Here is a 15,781-nt window from a genome sequence, read left to right on the forward strand (position 1 = left end):
TAAGGGTTTTCTCAGCGCCTAATAGGTGACGTCATCTAAAACGTGTTTAAGTATGTGAATATATCAAATTTTATATAAAGACAGACTATATGCCAGTTCCTTTTTTAACAAAAACCCATTGATTTTTATTAATTCTAACAGCTTCGAAGAAAGCGGCTTTGGTTTGACCTCAATTACGTTTCATGACGTAGTCGTACTATATCCGGGTTAGTGCTCTCTCCCTTCCTGTCGCTGGCATGGTTGGTGTGTTTGTAAAACCACATAACCTCATTTAGAAAGACGAGAAAAATACGAAAAACAAGATGAGTTCTCAGAAGGGAAACGTATCTCGATGTCGGAGACAGAAACATCAAAACACCACTGCATTCAAAAACGATAAGTACGGAGCGAGTGTACAAGTGAAGGTGTGTGAGCCTTGAAGTACCCTCATTTATCCATCGTGTTTTGCTTTAGTGAGCTTAGCCAAGGGAAAAAGTGACTTTTAACTAGCGTTGAATAGTATATTGGTACAAAGTTAAAGATTTTGGTAAGGCTGAACATTATTGTAACACTTTTTAGAGATTATTATTTGGAAATAACAATCGATGGAACTTAACTACGGAATGTGATGAGGGTCTTGTTGGGCATTTGTTCCACTGAAAATTTTCACATGTCCTGTACATTTATTAAGTAACTCTGATCTGTGCATACATTGGTAATGCAAAAGACTCTTAAGGATCTTTGTTTGTTTTTTTTATTGTTGTCTTTAATGTCAGTGGTAACGCATTTACTTTAAAACCAGCCCATACAAGCGCTTGGTTTAACAAAGCCATGTGACTACTTTGTTTTTCTGACATTTTCACCGTCTCTCTGCTTATCTTAATTGTAGAAGGCCAACTCAAAGATCCACGATGGACTTTGTCTACATTGTAAAGGTGTTCTTGAGTGGAAAGTCAAGTACAGCAAATACAAACCACTAACACAGCCTAGAAAATGGTAAGCGCACAAGGTTACTGCAGATACAACTTTACACCTCTCCCAATAATCTGATGTGCTGCAGTGACCAAACAAGTCACAGAACCTGTCAAATTCAGTCAATAAAACAAGAGAATCAATACAGATTTAGGTTCATTGTCACTATGTTAAAGCACCACTTTGATTTTTCATCATTTCAGACTTTGGCACAAAGAGGCCATATCTTTAGGATGATCTTTTTTTTCTGCCTCTTACATCATACCAGTCAAAAGATCAGGCACACCCACTCATTCATTAACAATTAGATGATATCAGATGAGTTCAGAGGACACAACAGTCAAACTTATAGTGTCTCTGCAGGTGTGCTGCACTCTTGTATACGTTCAGACAAGTGTTGTGATTCCAAATCTGGTGACACTCATGGATATATTTCTTACCTTTACAGTGTCAAATGTTCTCAAAAGACAGTGAAAGACGCATATCACATAGTCTGTAAGGCTTGTTCACTGCAGCTCGAGATCTGCTGTAAGTGTGGGAAGAAAGACGACATAGTTATTCCGTGAGTATAAAGTCATTTTGTGTTTTTTACTTACCTGATTTATCAGCTTTTCTGCACACTATTTAGAGTCTTAATGCAGCTAATGTTAAGACTTGCATATAAATTGCACTTATTATTGTGTACAGTTATCTTTATTTAGGATAATGTCTGTTTTTCCTCTGCGGTGGGCTAACACAAAGAAATCCTACAGCAAGTCTGCCATCTTGTGGCTATTAAGAGGCATTACAAGATATTAGAAACACCACGCTTCAGTCTGCATTACTAATGTTTTTTTTTGTCACTTTCACACAATTTTCTTGCATTTCTTCTATCCCGATCCATTTAGTCATAGGTTTCATTTAAATTTTCATAGACATTAGAGAATTAGGACTTCTTTCCTGTGCTGCTGTACAGATAAACTAATTTTACTTACTTTCCACCACTGTGTAGGATAAACTCACACTTGGACAACAAAGAGCAAGAAGAGGATGAAGGGACAGAAAAAGTACGCAGACGAGGGAAGAAAGACACGGATGATTTGGACAGTGATGATGATTTTAACCATGATGACTTTGCTGACCTGGAGGATGAGGAAGATGAAGATTCTGACTGTGACCCAGGACCAAAAAAAGCACAGAATAAATCTGCTGCGCCCCCAGATGTATCTGTACTTAACGTTAAAGATTAAAGTTTTTCCCACACTTAAGTTCCAAGCAAGTTTTGTAGTCGGAGCTTGAAGTTTGTGACAATAACAAATGCAAATAAACCATGTTTGTCAAGGTAGTTTAGGGGAGAACATTTTGTTTTATATTTATCCTCAGTGTACTGGTATCCCCATGGACGTTCTAACGCTCAGTTATAGACGGTGTCTATAACAGTATCACCAGTTCAGATGAGCAGCTTCTACATTTGTACCTGATGAAATTTTCAAATATTTTGTGCGTGTTGGAAATGTTCCAGATTAGAGCTTATTTGTGATGGTCCTCCATCTAGACTTTCATCAACACCTTTAGAGTAAAGACGAGTAAAACACAATCTGCAAACTGGGTGGTTCAGGGTGGGTTTTTTTTTTTTTTTTTAATTTTATGGAGTTTGCATGTTCCTTCCTGTTCTGTGGCTTGCTCCTTTGCTCCAATGATATTCGGTGAATTGACTTTAGGAGAGTGTAAAAGCTCGTTTGTCTCTGTGTGTTGACCCTGTGAGGACTGGCGTTCTACCTTGCCTCCCACACGACGGCAGCTGGGATAAGCTCTGGCCCCCCAGCATCCTGAATTGGATAATGAGTGTGTGTATAGAAAACGGATGGATGGAAAATACTGAAGTTCTTTTCACCAAAAGTTGTAATGTTTCAAATGTGAGCAAACTGTTTGGTTAGAAGCATTCTAATCCAAGTATCTTCCTTGTGCCTGATCTCCAAACTTTTTTTTATGGTTTTAACGAAGGATAATCCATAACTTTTAAAACAATTAACAACGGTCAGCTCTTTTTTGTACACTGTTTTTCACTTACATGAATATGGTGTTCTTAACACGTGTTCAGTACTGTGCAGTTATTAGGCAATATAATGACACATCTTTCTTAAGAAGCATAAGATCTCGTTTTTCTTATACTTCCCGTCATAGGCTGATCTCATTCTGTGTGTGCGTAATGTCTTGCGTACATGCTGGGGTCATCAAAAGCAAATGCATGAAGCCATTCATCATGTGGGCTTGATAAATTAAAAGAATGTCTTAACTTTTCCAACTATATTTCCTCATTAGGATGTGCAATTGTGTAAGTTGCATGGATTAGTCATGGAACTCATGAGATCCCCTTTTATTTATGGTCTTTTGTACCCTCACATGTCTTTGTTCCGCTTCTACACTCATGACTGAAAGTTGAAAACTTTTACCTGATATTAACCGTTTTGTCCCCACATGCGTTGTACCACACATTTGTAATCAGCAGTGAACAAGAAAAACCGGTCAACCAGTGCTGATATCAACCCTTTCCAAAATGTAGATGGAACTACAGCTGTTGTGGACACATGGCGATGGCTCAGTACAGAATGTACTCTTTAAATGGGCATCTTTGTCACATGAGTGCAGTCTGATGAGACCTCTGAAATTAAAACCTGAAACTTAAGTTTCTTACTCAAGAAACTTAAGTTCATCATTTCACCCTCCGTGAATATTAGGTATTAACATATTTGTTTATCAGGGGATGTTAGATAATCAAGAATATGTATCAAGCTCTATTCAGACAGCTTTTCATCTTTTGTGTTATTAGCACATTACTCTGCCAAGAAACTGCTCTTCTCAACTCACAAGTTGCATGAAAATCAAACTTTGTCCTGCTGAGTTCTCCATTCCTTAATTCCATGGACCAAAACACTGACGATTGATATGACTTGCAGACACCAATTTAACGGTTCTCAAAGATAAAATGGTGGACTAAGCAGCCATTAAAACTAAGTTTCAATATAATATCGTTGATAATATCGTAGCAGTAACAAGCTGCGTTATTCAAAAAAATAAAATGTTAATTGACGTTTTTTTAAAAGTCGCGTTCAGAAACTCGAATGCAGCAACTATTGCATAAGTGACTGTATGTTTGAGAGTCTGGCTATGACTCTAACTACCACTCACCAGCTTGCCTCCTAGTGGGTGGTGTTTGGGCGATCCCGAGGATAAAATTCGCTTGCCCTGCGGCAGGTACTTCACTCCCTCGACTCAACTTAACTTTAAGTGGAAGCATGGCACACTCTGAGAGGTCCAGCAACGCAATTGCGCACGTCTACAGGGGAACATTTGTCCACTCGACCCAACAAACCGCTCTGCAGATCCTGGAGGATGCGCTTCTGGGTGTGAATACTGAGGGGAAGGTCGGTCAAATTATTTGTTATCATTATTATTTCTAATTAGTTGTTTGTTGGGGAGGGGGTCACTAATTTATTAAAGTTCTTGCTGATTGTTTCTCCTCTTACCACCGAATTTTATGTTGAATTTGGGGTAAATCTTTAAAACTGTTATGCCGTTGCTGCGTTGACCTGTTGCTGAGCCACTTTTACAGTATAGCCCTGACTAAAACCCTTATCATAAAAGCAAGGACACAATGACATTCTCAAATATCTTAGAACAGGTAAGGTTTAAATGTTTTCAGCATGGTTTAACCAACCAGGGACAAATAGCCTCACCCGAGTTCTCCACAATATGGAAGAGCGATACTGAAAGATAAAAAAAGTCAGACTCCTTGTCAAAGACATTAAATGTGGCAATACCTGTTCAACAGAATTTCCAAATGCAATTGTCATCATTTTGCGGCGCACAATAACTCAAAATGAAACTGTTGATGAATGTAAGATACATAACAACCTTGAGAGATCTATTCTTTAGAATGTAGTCTTGCAGAAACAAACAACTTATTATTTATTGTCTTATCTCAAGTAAAAGTATAACGCGATTACACTACAAAGTAAAATGATTATATTTTAGGTAGTAGTCCAGCATTGTTAGTTCTACATAAGGAAACGAGAAAAAGAAAATACCACATTTGTCTCTAAAAGGTCAAGGAAATAAAGACGTAATGGACCATTTACAAAACTTGTATTTACGAACAGTAGTAGAGTAAATGTACCTCATTAGGGTCCTTTACTCTTGAGCACACAGGTTTAATATTTGCTCTCAAAGTTTAGAGTCCAGACAAACATTCTCTCGAAATCACACTTTATTCCATTAACTCTTAGTTGATTAACATTCTGCCATCAGATTGCTTTCATTGGGGAGGGCAAGGAGTTACAGAGGCTGTCTCAGACCTTTGGATTCAGCACATCTGAAGTGACTGAACTGGCAAAACAGTAAGTACAGCAAATACATGAATTACTTTATAAGTAGATTTACAGAACTTGAAATGATTGGACTCCAGTAAGTAACTGTTTAGTGATGTTGGTCAATGGATATGAGCAAATATATATATATTTGAATAAAAAAACAACAACATATGTTTAAACTACTCTCATGTCCTGCTCCACCACAGTGAGTTCTTCATACCAGGAATGATAGACACCCACATCCATGCATCTCAGTATAGCTACGCTGGCACAGCTTTGGACTTGCCTTTACTGCAGTGGCTCAATACTTACACCTTTCCAGTGGAGTCACGCTTTAAGGACTTAGAATTTGCCCAGAAGGTCTACACTCAAGTAGTGGTGAGTTTGCTTGCATCTTGAAATAAATGCCCATCGTGATTAAAACAGTTTGTGCGAATGAAAGACCTGCAGGAAGCCAAAAACTGAGCTTTGTGGCACTCTTTGAACAAACTAGGATTGACACTATACGTTTACAGTTGTGTAACTGGAATTGCTCTCCACTGCAACATAGGCTACACAACAGAAAAAATGCCTACATTAGGTGTTAATCCTGTAATATGTTGACTGTGATTCACAGAAAAGGACCTTAAGAAACGGAACTACTACAGCATGCTACTTTGCAACTATACACACGGATGCCTCTCTTTTGTTGGGTCAGATTGCAAGTAAGATGTCCAACTCTTTAATGCACACTTTTTCACCTAAAACTATAACTTATTAGCGTTGACCTTCTTCATTGTTTTCTGTGTGTTTCCGTTTCTCTTCGTGGAAACAAATCATAAATGCATATGGCAAGTTGTCATAAAAGTAAATGAAGAGTAATAATAAATTAGTCTAACACTCTTTCCCATTCTCTATTTATGTGGTTCTATTTTGAGGGTTGACTGGAAAAGATTAAAATACTTTCATGCTAAAAAAAAAACACGATCCAGCACTTCTCTCACTTCTGTGAATTCAACACCCGGGGTTTCTTTGAAAGAGGAAATGTACACTCTTTTGTGTACATTTTCTTTGTAACTTTTCAGACTTTTTGCATGCACAAAGGAGCTGTATAACATGCCGAAGGATGTGTAATCCCCCAAAAAAACGTATGTGGAGAGATTAATTGTGACATACTGCATAAAAAGCAGTCCCTAGTTAGTCTGTCATGTCATAAAGGCTTTCAGTAACTTTTATAAGCAAAGTTAACGTTAAAAATGGAACCATGAACATCACGTTTTGTTTGTCCGTGGTGAGGAATATGATAAATGACATTAACCCATAAGTTCAAGCCCAGTTGTTTAAGCCTTCTTTGACCATGTTTACTCTCTACTCAGCTGACATGTCTTTAAAAACAGAATGGTCCTTCACCTTTATGCCTTGTCCTTATCATTTCAGTGCGATATTGCATAATACAGAACACACGCTCGCATAAATGTGTAACGAAGCAACCATACTGAATCGAACACTGGCTTTGGCAGGATTACATGGTCAATTTATGTAATCGGGGTCATTGTACCCTCAACTTTGTACTGTTCTGACGAGCTGATCCTTTGTATAGAGAAATGATCAACGTAAGCATAGGTGTGGGTGCATAACCATGTTTCAGTATTTTGCATCACATTTAAAATGTCTCACTATGTATGTTGAATTAATTAGTTTAACTTTGTAGTGTGTGAAGATATGTACAGATGTACAGATATAAATATATATACATATATATATATATATGTACATATATAGTTTTTTGGATGAATGTGTATATACATATATGTATTTGCACATTCATCCATTTTCTATACCCGCTTAATCGAATTTATGGTTGCGGGGGGTGGGGGGGTGGGCGGCTGAAGCCTATTCCTGCTGTCATTGGGCAAGAGGCAGGGGGCATACAGGGTTTGTACATGTACACTGTGTACGCAAAACTGTCACTGTGTGCACAGAAACTCCTGGATCCAAACCTGTACACAAACCATAACCAACTGCTAATCTATGTCTATAATACTTGTTAAAGCAGATCTCCATCACCACACAAACGTCTGTCACAACAGACACGGGCTGGTCATAAAGCTCTATGTGTCATAGGTTCTGTTAATCATTCAAGTGAGTAACAAAAATCAGCGAGTTAGGGTCATGCAACTAGTTTACGTTAATGGCATGAAGTGGTTTTAGTGGTTTTGTCATCAACTGTACCTGTTCATTTGTTGTTATGAGGAGCAAAAACTTCTGGCATGAAAAGGTCTGTTACGTCACTGCTATGGTTAATGATGGATGCTGGGAATGGACAAAAAGGTGCTTTTTTTTTTTCTTGAACCTTAACAGATGAGGACAACAGGAACATTTCAAAGCAAAACTAATCAATCCTGTCACATGTGTGGGTGTTGAGCATTTTCATGTCCATGGCTGAAATTTAGTGCTGTGACTGGGAACTTTTGCCACGGCATGTCACAACTGGAAACACACTAATGTGATTCCCTCGTGTGTTCCACTTCACGGTCTCAGTGTCAGACTTTTCTTGCATTGTGTATCAGCATCACCACGTCATACATGATTTACAGTATGAGAGAAATAGTGTGTTTTTTAACATAATTGAACGCAAAACTCTTCCAGTTGACCCCCAAAATAGAATTCGGAACCTTTGATGATGCATCCGTGAACACTTCTGATTGTTGCAGATGACTTCGGACAGCGTGCACTGGTTGGAAAGGTGTGCATGGACAGAAACAACTCCGTGAAGCATTACAAAGAAACCATTCAGGAGTCTCAAGATGAAACCTATCGGTAAGCCTCCGCTGTTAAAATTAGTACAGTTGTGAAAAGAAGAACGTCCTTGAAATTGTGGGCTTTTGGACATATGTGTATTAGAAAAGCTTGAATCAAGTCCTAGGGGAAATGGCTTCTTCATTCATTTAGGAGATGAAATCAACGATACAATTTGGAGTATAACTCTGTGAAAAATAATAACCATTTGGCCTCAGAGGCCAAATTTCTTATTGCCCCCTTCAATTGAAATAACATTATGTAGGTTTTTTTTTAATTAATGTCCACTTGTTCTTACATGTACTGTAAGTTTCAGATACCCAGATAACATTTCAGTGTGATTCAAATCTTGGCCTTTACTGCCATTCCAAAAACATCCATTTCTTTTCTCCAAAGAAGTTTGTTTGTTGGTGGATTGCCAAAGTGCTGAGGATCATTATTATCCTGTAAGAGTTCAAGTTCAACTTGCTGCCCCATTATCTTCAAGCAGTCTTTGATAAGATACAGAAAACAACGTTGAATCAATAATAGCAAGCTACCCTAAAAAACCTTTCACCACTGTGCTTCACTGCTGGTTTGAGATTCTTCTCAAAAAAATCGCTCTATTGTCTTTTGTTTGTATGTCAAGAGTACATTATTCCAAAAGGCCTACTTTGACTGTATATGCTGTCTAAATGTGTACAATCATCCTTTCTTTTCTTTTATGCATTAGATAGCTTGTTCTTTAGCTGAAAGTTTGTTCTTATAAGTTGAATGATATATTCAAAATAATTTAGCGATGTGTTTAAATCCCTAACTCATAGCCATCCATAAGAGCTATTTAAGTCTGTGTACTAAGATACCACACACTTCAGTAGCAAAGGCAACACTACCCTAGACGTTGGATGTTTAGCCTCTACTGGTCACTCAGTCAATTAGAGGGTTTATGAAAAGCCAGAGTCTACTTACTTTTTCTTGGGCCTGACCTGTTTCATGTTAATTGTGACAAGGCTGCATGGTGATTTGGCGGTGGCCTTTCTATGCAGCGCAGTGTGTCTCTCCTATAATGAGGAATGTCTCATAGCTCCAGACTGCCTATACAATAATGAGGCAGTTTTTGTATTATTGAGCCTTCGCTTATGATTTCCCTTTTGCCAATTCTTATTTAGGATAGTTGACACTTGATGTCGTTGAGAGGCTGCTGCAGATTTGAGTTGCAGATGTATAAAATAATGGCATGTAAATGTGGCTTGGCTAAATTAACAGTCAATGTTTTGTTCCTTTGAGGTTCATCAAAGAGCTCTCGAAGAAAGAGGTAAGATTGTCTGATAAAATAAACAGAGCAAACAAAATAACCATCTGTGTAAGACCAAAGTGGTTCATATTGTCTTTTGTTTGTGTTTCGATTTCTCTCTGTCTTCACTGTTTTTGGGGACTGGGGTTGTGACAGTACCCTCTCGTGAAGCCGGTGGTGACTCCCCGTTTCGCTCCATCCTGCACAGAAGCTTTGCTTGTACAGCTGGGAGCTATTGCAAAGAATAACAACCTGCACATTCAGGCAAGTTCACTGTGGCAACTTACCCAGGAGACTGTTTCCACAGAGACTGTTTTTGAACAATGAAGTAAATGCGCCCATGATGATATTACACAGCCCTTTTAGCATTCATCGTCCAAACGATCTCTTAAAGTGCTGTTTGTTTGCGTGCTCTTATTTTCAGAGTCATATTAGTGAAAACACTGAGGAGCTGAAGCTTGTGCAGGAGCTGTTTCCTGACTCAGAGTCTTATACGGATGTCTATCACAAATGCAACCTGCTCACTGACAAGGTGAGGACACAACATCAGCTCTAACTGCACGCAGTAAACATTTTTCTGCAAAAAATATGAAAGCCAACATAAAAGCAGACAAACGCTGATGTTGGTCATGATGTGGGTGGTTCACAGACAGTGATGGCCCATGGCTGCCATCTCAGTGATAAAGAGCTGGCTCTGTTCAGGGAGACAGGAACCTCTTTGTCCCACTGCCCTAATTCCAACTTTTCGTAAGTCTCTACTCAGAACTTCTATGTGGCACCAAACACCACGAACTAAGGTCATATAAGATTAGCAAAAAACAGATTTTATGTGAAAAGCAATACAGTTTAACATGCAATGTAATTTATCAATATCAGATTGTAATGAACATGCAGCATTTATGCAATGCAGTGTGCTGAAATTAGATTGTATTTGACAAACCACTCTGTGCTACAGGGTCATTTTTAACAGTTTCTATTCTTAATTCCTCTTTCTCTACCCAGGTTGTGCAGCGGTGTGTTAGATGTCCGCAATGTCCTGAATCACAAAGTGAAGTTAGGACTTGGCACAGGTGTGTACTTGTTTTCAAGTCTAAGATTTGAAGCCTCGCTTCAAAGTTTCAAGAACATTCTGGTGAGTGCAGTCAGCTGAGAGGGCTGCATGCAGGTCAGGCCACTGAAGAAAAAAAGAAAAGATGGCTTGTGTTTAAATGATCTGATACTTTATAATGGATGCATCAGTTTTTATATTCACAATACATATTAAAATGTAAATTATTGTAACTTCGTCTGTATGCTTATTTTTGTTTTATTGTGTATGTTTGTGGTGCTGCATCAGATGTGGCAGGGGGCTACTCTTCTTCTATGCTTGATGCTGTGAGGAGAGCTCTGGATGCATCCAAAGTCCTGACAATCCAGAACCCAGATCATGAAACACTCACCTTTGAGGAGGTGTTCAGACTTGCTACACTGGGAGGCAGCCAAGGTGAGACACAGGAAACAGCTGTCTCTTAGAAACAGCATTGTCTAAACAAGAAGACTTCAAATGATCAGCTCATAGGTTAGTCTTATTTTCCTGTTGGCATTGATCATTCTAAAGCCCAGTTCACCCCTGGCATTAATATGAATCTTTGGGAACTCAACCACTTGTGGAAGTTGGAGTCTTTTGACAGGTGTGAATGCACTCATCCATCACTGAGGAGACAGAGAGATCCGATCATTTAGCACTTAGAACAAACTCTTTATTATAAATCAAAACTGAAGCTATTTTCAGTGCAATAACGACACTTTGGTCCATAAGTTCTGACAATGATTGGTACAATGGTTGGTTGGTTGGTTGACTTCAGGAGCATCCTGACAACTTCCTCAGTCACTATCAAACATTTTTACTTGGTTGGTCCAGTTAACTTTGTTAACTATGTTGATCCGATGTTTATATTGCATATTCACTTTATACTCACACATCTACGTTTTTCTTGTTAAAGTTGTGATATAATTCCAACATGTATAGCTATCACATGGAGGTTTTTTTTAACTGTGACAATCATGAGTATAACCCTGTACTGTAAACCATTGTCAAAAATTAAAAATGACTGAGCTAAAAGACAACTGATTTCTGAAAAATTATACAGTAAAAATGTTTGTAATAATAATGACTGAGCATGTAGTCAGGATGGTTCTGAAGTCAACTGTACCAATCATTGTCAGAACTTATGAACCAAATTGTTGTTATTGTACAGTAAATATGGAGTATGAGAGCTTTTCTGGTGCAAACAAACCAAAATTTCTCCTAAATGATACAGTAAAAATGTTTGATAATGACTGAGCATTAAGTCAGGATGGTTCTGAAGTCAAACCATTGTCAGAACTCATGGACCGAAGTTATATTACAGTCCAGTAAAAATGTGTAAAAAGGGACACACACACAAGCTTGACGAATGACGGCTCATTTGACCGCAGTCAAAAATCCAAGGGTGGTGAGGACCTGGACGTGTGGTGGAATTGGGTTTGACCGGCGTGTTTCTCTCTGGAGTTGTGGCTATAGCAAGCTGCATATATGCAGCAGCGCAGTCCTTGACAATCTAAATCACGATGTCAGCCATTCCTCTGTCTCCGCAAAGATATCTACACGTCTTGGAGCACACGCTCTCTTCCAAGAGCCTGACGCACTAAGGCATCCAAAAGTAGCCAGTCAGCCACTGGTTCCACTTCCCATTGACCTTGTTGAACAGAGTTAAATTAACCTTCAGTTAGTGCATAATTTAAGTCAAACAGAATAATGTCAGCATAATTATGTTGTATAATGTATATATCTATTTATGATTGCTTCAAAGTAATTAAAGATACAATCCATTGGTCAAGCAAACTTGATTCGAATAACAGTGGACTTTTTTTAACAAAACTCCTACGACAGGTCTGGATCACTCGTAAATTCTGTTCGTATCTGAAAGAAAACTTAAAATACGAAAAAAATGGTGATTGCGCAAATTTTCTTAAATCATTTGTACGGACAATTTAAGAACAAATCTGTTCGTACAAGTGGTTGTTGCATGAGGCCCATTATCTTTTCCACACTTTATCGGAGTGCTGCAGCAGAAATTTCTGATTCAAAACCTAAACTAAAGAGAGTGTAATTTGATTTGAAGGAAGACAACAATTTCTTCTACAAAATGCTTTCTGTTTATAGCCCTGTCCCTGGATGACCAGACTGGAAACTTTGAAGTGGGCAAAGACTTTGATGCCCTGAGAGTTAATGTAGCGGCTTCTGATGGACCCATCGACCTGATCCAGCATGAGGCACCGAAGGTTGGTAACTGGTCATTGTTTAACTTATCTGCATACATGCTAATAAAATTGAATACTCTTATTTCAGTTTAACAATTTGATTTGTAATCATTTGGATTTCAGCTTCTTTTGGAAAAGTTCTTGAATTTGGGTGAGTGTTAGTTTACTTTTTAGTTTATTCATTTTACTCTTTAATTCAAACATTTCTCTAATGTCTTCACTTGTCATTTTCCTGTTCTTTGGCAGGTGATGATCGTAACATAGTGGAGGTGTTTGTAGCTGGGAGGAAGGTAGTACCATTCACAGAGCCAACATCAGCGTGAACTTTTCAGTCCTCCATCCTAAGAGTAATAAAGATGCCCCGTGGGTGCATGGACTGGATTTCTGTGCAACTGTAGACTAACAGAGAAGGACATTTAGTATTGCCACAAACATTTTAGATCTCGATTATAGAACAAAAGATGCAGTGCAGTGCTGGTCATACAAGCCGGAGGTCGGCTAAGCTTGAATTCAGTCTGGTCTTTAAGGCGTTCAAGATACCTGCTGGCCTTATAATCTGGAAACAAGGGACTTTTAAAGTGCTGTGAAATTTTTTTCAGTTAATTGTTGCTAAGAGTTAGTCATTTTTCCGACTTTTCACACGCCAACTTTAGATAATAAACAAGTCCTTTTGAATGTGCAGACTTTTTTTGTACTTACTTAAACCTATTTAAAATAACAGCAATACAAATACAGGTTTCAGTAACCTTTGTACTATGTTGAAGATTGAGATTTTCAGTTACTTGTTGATATATAAAGGTGATGATTAAATTGAAGTAACCTATAAACATAAAACGTGGTGCTGCTTAGTGTGCTTGGTGTAGAGAAGCTGCAAAGCCTGACCGGATTTACTGCAGTGGTTTGATGATCCCATTTTCATGCTTGTGTTGCTGGAAAATGCTTTGGAAGACAATGACAAGAAGCGATTTGAGTTCTAATCGTAACTGATTCATTTTTTCACTGTACACTCCATTGAAATGCAGCAATAAAAGCACTCAAACCAGCAGAGGCACATGATGATACTATTTCATAGTATTCTCTTGGCTGCATAGTATTCTCTCTTTCCTTTTTTTGTTTGTTTTTGGTACAGGAGAGTGTGTTGCAGATTGCAGAGTTAAAGTGAAAAATTATTTTTTTTAAAACATTGATTTGTAAAATAATTTACTTGATTTACCTCATTATCCACAGGAATCAGCCATGATATCGATGTGAAATTTAAACAGATTCCCAGTGGCGTGCACAGACTTTTTGAAGAGCAGGGACGGAAAGAAAAAAAAGGGCACATACAGCGCGTCCTCACCACTGTAGAGGGCAGTTTAGCACGCATTTTGACCCCCAAGTGGGCACTTGAGGGCAGTTTAGCACATGTTTTGTCTCCCGAGAGGGCACTTTAACACACATTTTGGGCACTTTAGCACGCATTTTGGCTACTGAGAGGGCACTTTAGCACACGTTTTGGCTCCCAAGTGGGCCCTTTAGCATACGTTTTTCAACAATTGGGCCCCCCTCCACTGCACGCCACTGCACAGTCCAAATGGTTTTATTACTTAGATGTTTCACTGATCCAAATATTACAGACCTTTGTATTTATGTTATCTTTACAAGCTCCCTTTTAATGATCTGGCAACTTAGAGAAATATAGACTCAGAAATAGCACTTTTCTTGACAACATGAAATATCGAAAGTTTTTTTTTTTACTGAAAATGTTGCAAATTTTTATCATGGCATATCACATCATAACTGTTACATAATTAAATAAAATGATTAAAGAATACCACAAAGTCTATTTTGCTGTTTTTAATATTGTTTTAATATTCCTCCTACGAGATTCCGAGCGGACTGACTCATTGTCATTCGCTTTTCGCCACAGTAGCCACACTTTAGACAAGATGGCCGCAGGCACTTCCATGAGTTCTGACGTCAGTCAAGTTTCATTCAATGTATTCAGAGTTTCATTCAATGTATTCAGAGTTTCATTCAATATATTCAGAGTTTCATTCAATATATTCAGAGTTTCATTCAATATATTCAAAGTTTCATTCCATATATTCAAAGATTAATTTCCTGGACGGCATGCCATAATATATATGTACATATGTAGATCAATCAACTCTATGGCCAAGACTAAGGTGACAAAAGTCTGAAGGGATTATATTTATGTAGTGGCAGGCAAGAACAAGAACTGACTCCTCTCCATCAAGGAAAGTGTTTCTTCTTAAATTTCAATTTTGGTTTCGTTATTTAGTTTTAGAATTTGTGGTTCTTCCATTCACTGGGTAGCCTTACTGTCTCACAGCAAGACGGTTCTTGGTTCAAACCTGCTGTTGGTTTTTCATTATCTCACGGAGGCTGTGTAGATTTTCCCGGGGTGTTAAATTTGAAACTCCTGAGTCATTCTTTCCCCATTTGTTTAATTTACATTTGTTTAATGTTAATATACATCAAAATAAATTCAAGCACCAAGCTAAAGTTGGGGTCTTGCATTTTTTTTCCTTTGTCGTTTTAAAAAGTAGAAAATTTGAAAATATTACCTCAATTTCTTTGAAAGTTAGAACAAATAGTTCTTTGCTACCATTTTGAGGTTTGAAATATCATATTTTGATCCTTTAACTTTTAAACACAAGTTAAATATATGCTCAAACATATTCGGAACAGTTCCAACTTTAAAATTCTTAAATAGTGATTAAGCAAATGTTGCATGAAGCAACAACAGTAATAATCATATCAGTTAAAGTAAGTCACTGTATGACACAAGTGGATAAAACATTTCACTCACAAAATTGCCTCTTAGCTCTACGTTAAGGGGATTGCTTGTTGTGGCACCCCAGGAAATGAGAATATGGATAAGTTAGCTATACAAACTGTTAAGAAGCAAGTGGAAGATGTAAAATTTGATTATCAAGGTCAGAGGAGAAGAGTTTAGTCAAAAGTAGCATTTTTCAAACATGGCAACAGCATTGGGATTAGGAAACAGGAGGTAGACTCTTCTATGCAATAAAAGGTAGAATTAACAAGAGAATTAAAAATGGGGCAAGATACAAAAAAGAAGAAGTTGCAATAACTTGGATAAGTTAACAAGAAACAGTCGAACATGTAGCCTAAGCATATT

At 37.9% G+C, this 15,781-nt stretch overlaps 2 protein-coding genes across 2 annotated transcripts; both read left to right on the plus strand.

Moving 5' to 3' along the window:
* The first annotated feature begins 192 nt into the window (after positions 1-192).
* Positions 193-2,268, plus strand: cunh9orf85 (chromosome unknown C9orf85 homolog). Its single transcript, XM_072386999.1, has 4 exons — positions 193-404; positions 869-975; positions 1,400-1,513; positions 1,943-2,268. Exons 1-4 carry the CDS (start codon positions 303-305, stop codon positions 2,178-2,180), a joined length of 561 nt encoding a protein of 186 aa, XP_072243100.1. The 5' UTR covers positions 193-302; the 3' UTR covers positions 2,181-2,268.
* A 1,906-nt stretch (positions 2,269-4,174) lies between these two features.
* gda (guanine deaminase) lies at positions 4,175-14,456 on the plus strand. The gene is made up of 14 exons (XM_072388181.1): positions 4,175-4,355; positions 5,239-5,327; positions 5,507-5,678; positions 5,917-6,004; positions 7,994-8,099; positions 9,345-9,372; positions 9,508-9,615; positions 9,776-9,883; positions 10,001-10,098; positions 10,354-10,421; positions 10,688-10,834; positions 12,536-12,654; positions 12,757-12,784; positions 12,880-14,456. The coding sequence occupies exons 1-14, from the start codon at positions 4,227-4,229 to the stop codon at positions 12,954-12,956; spliced, it is 1,365 nt and encodes a 454-aa protein (XP_072244282.1). The 5' UTR covers positions 4,175-4,226; the 3' UTR covers positions 12,957-14,456.
* Positions 14,457-15,781: the final 1,325 nt, after the last annotated feature.

Source organism: Leuresthes tenuis, unplaced genomic scaffold (assembly GCF_036924035.1).
Source record: "Leuresthes tenuis unplaced genomic scaffold, fLeuTen1.0.hap1 SCAF_6, whole genome shotgun sequence".
Taxonomy (NCBI): Eukaryota; Metazoa; Chordata; class Actinopteri; order Atheriniformes; family Atherinopsidae; genus Leuresthes; species Leuresthes tenuis.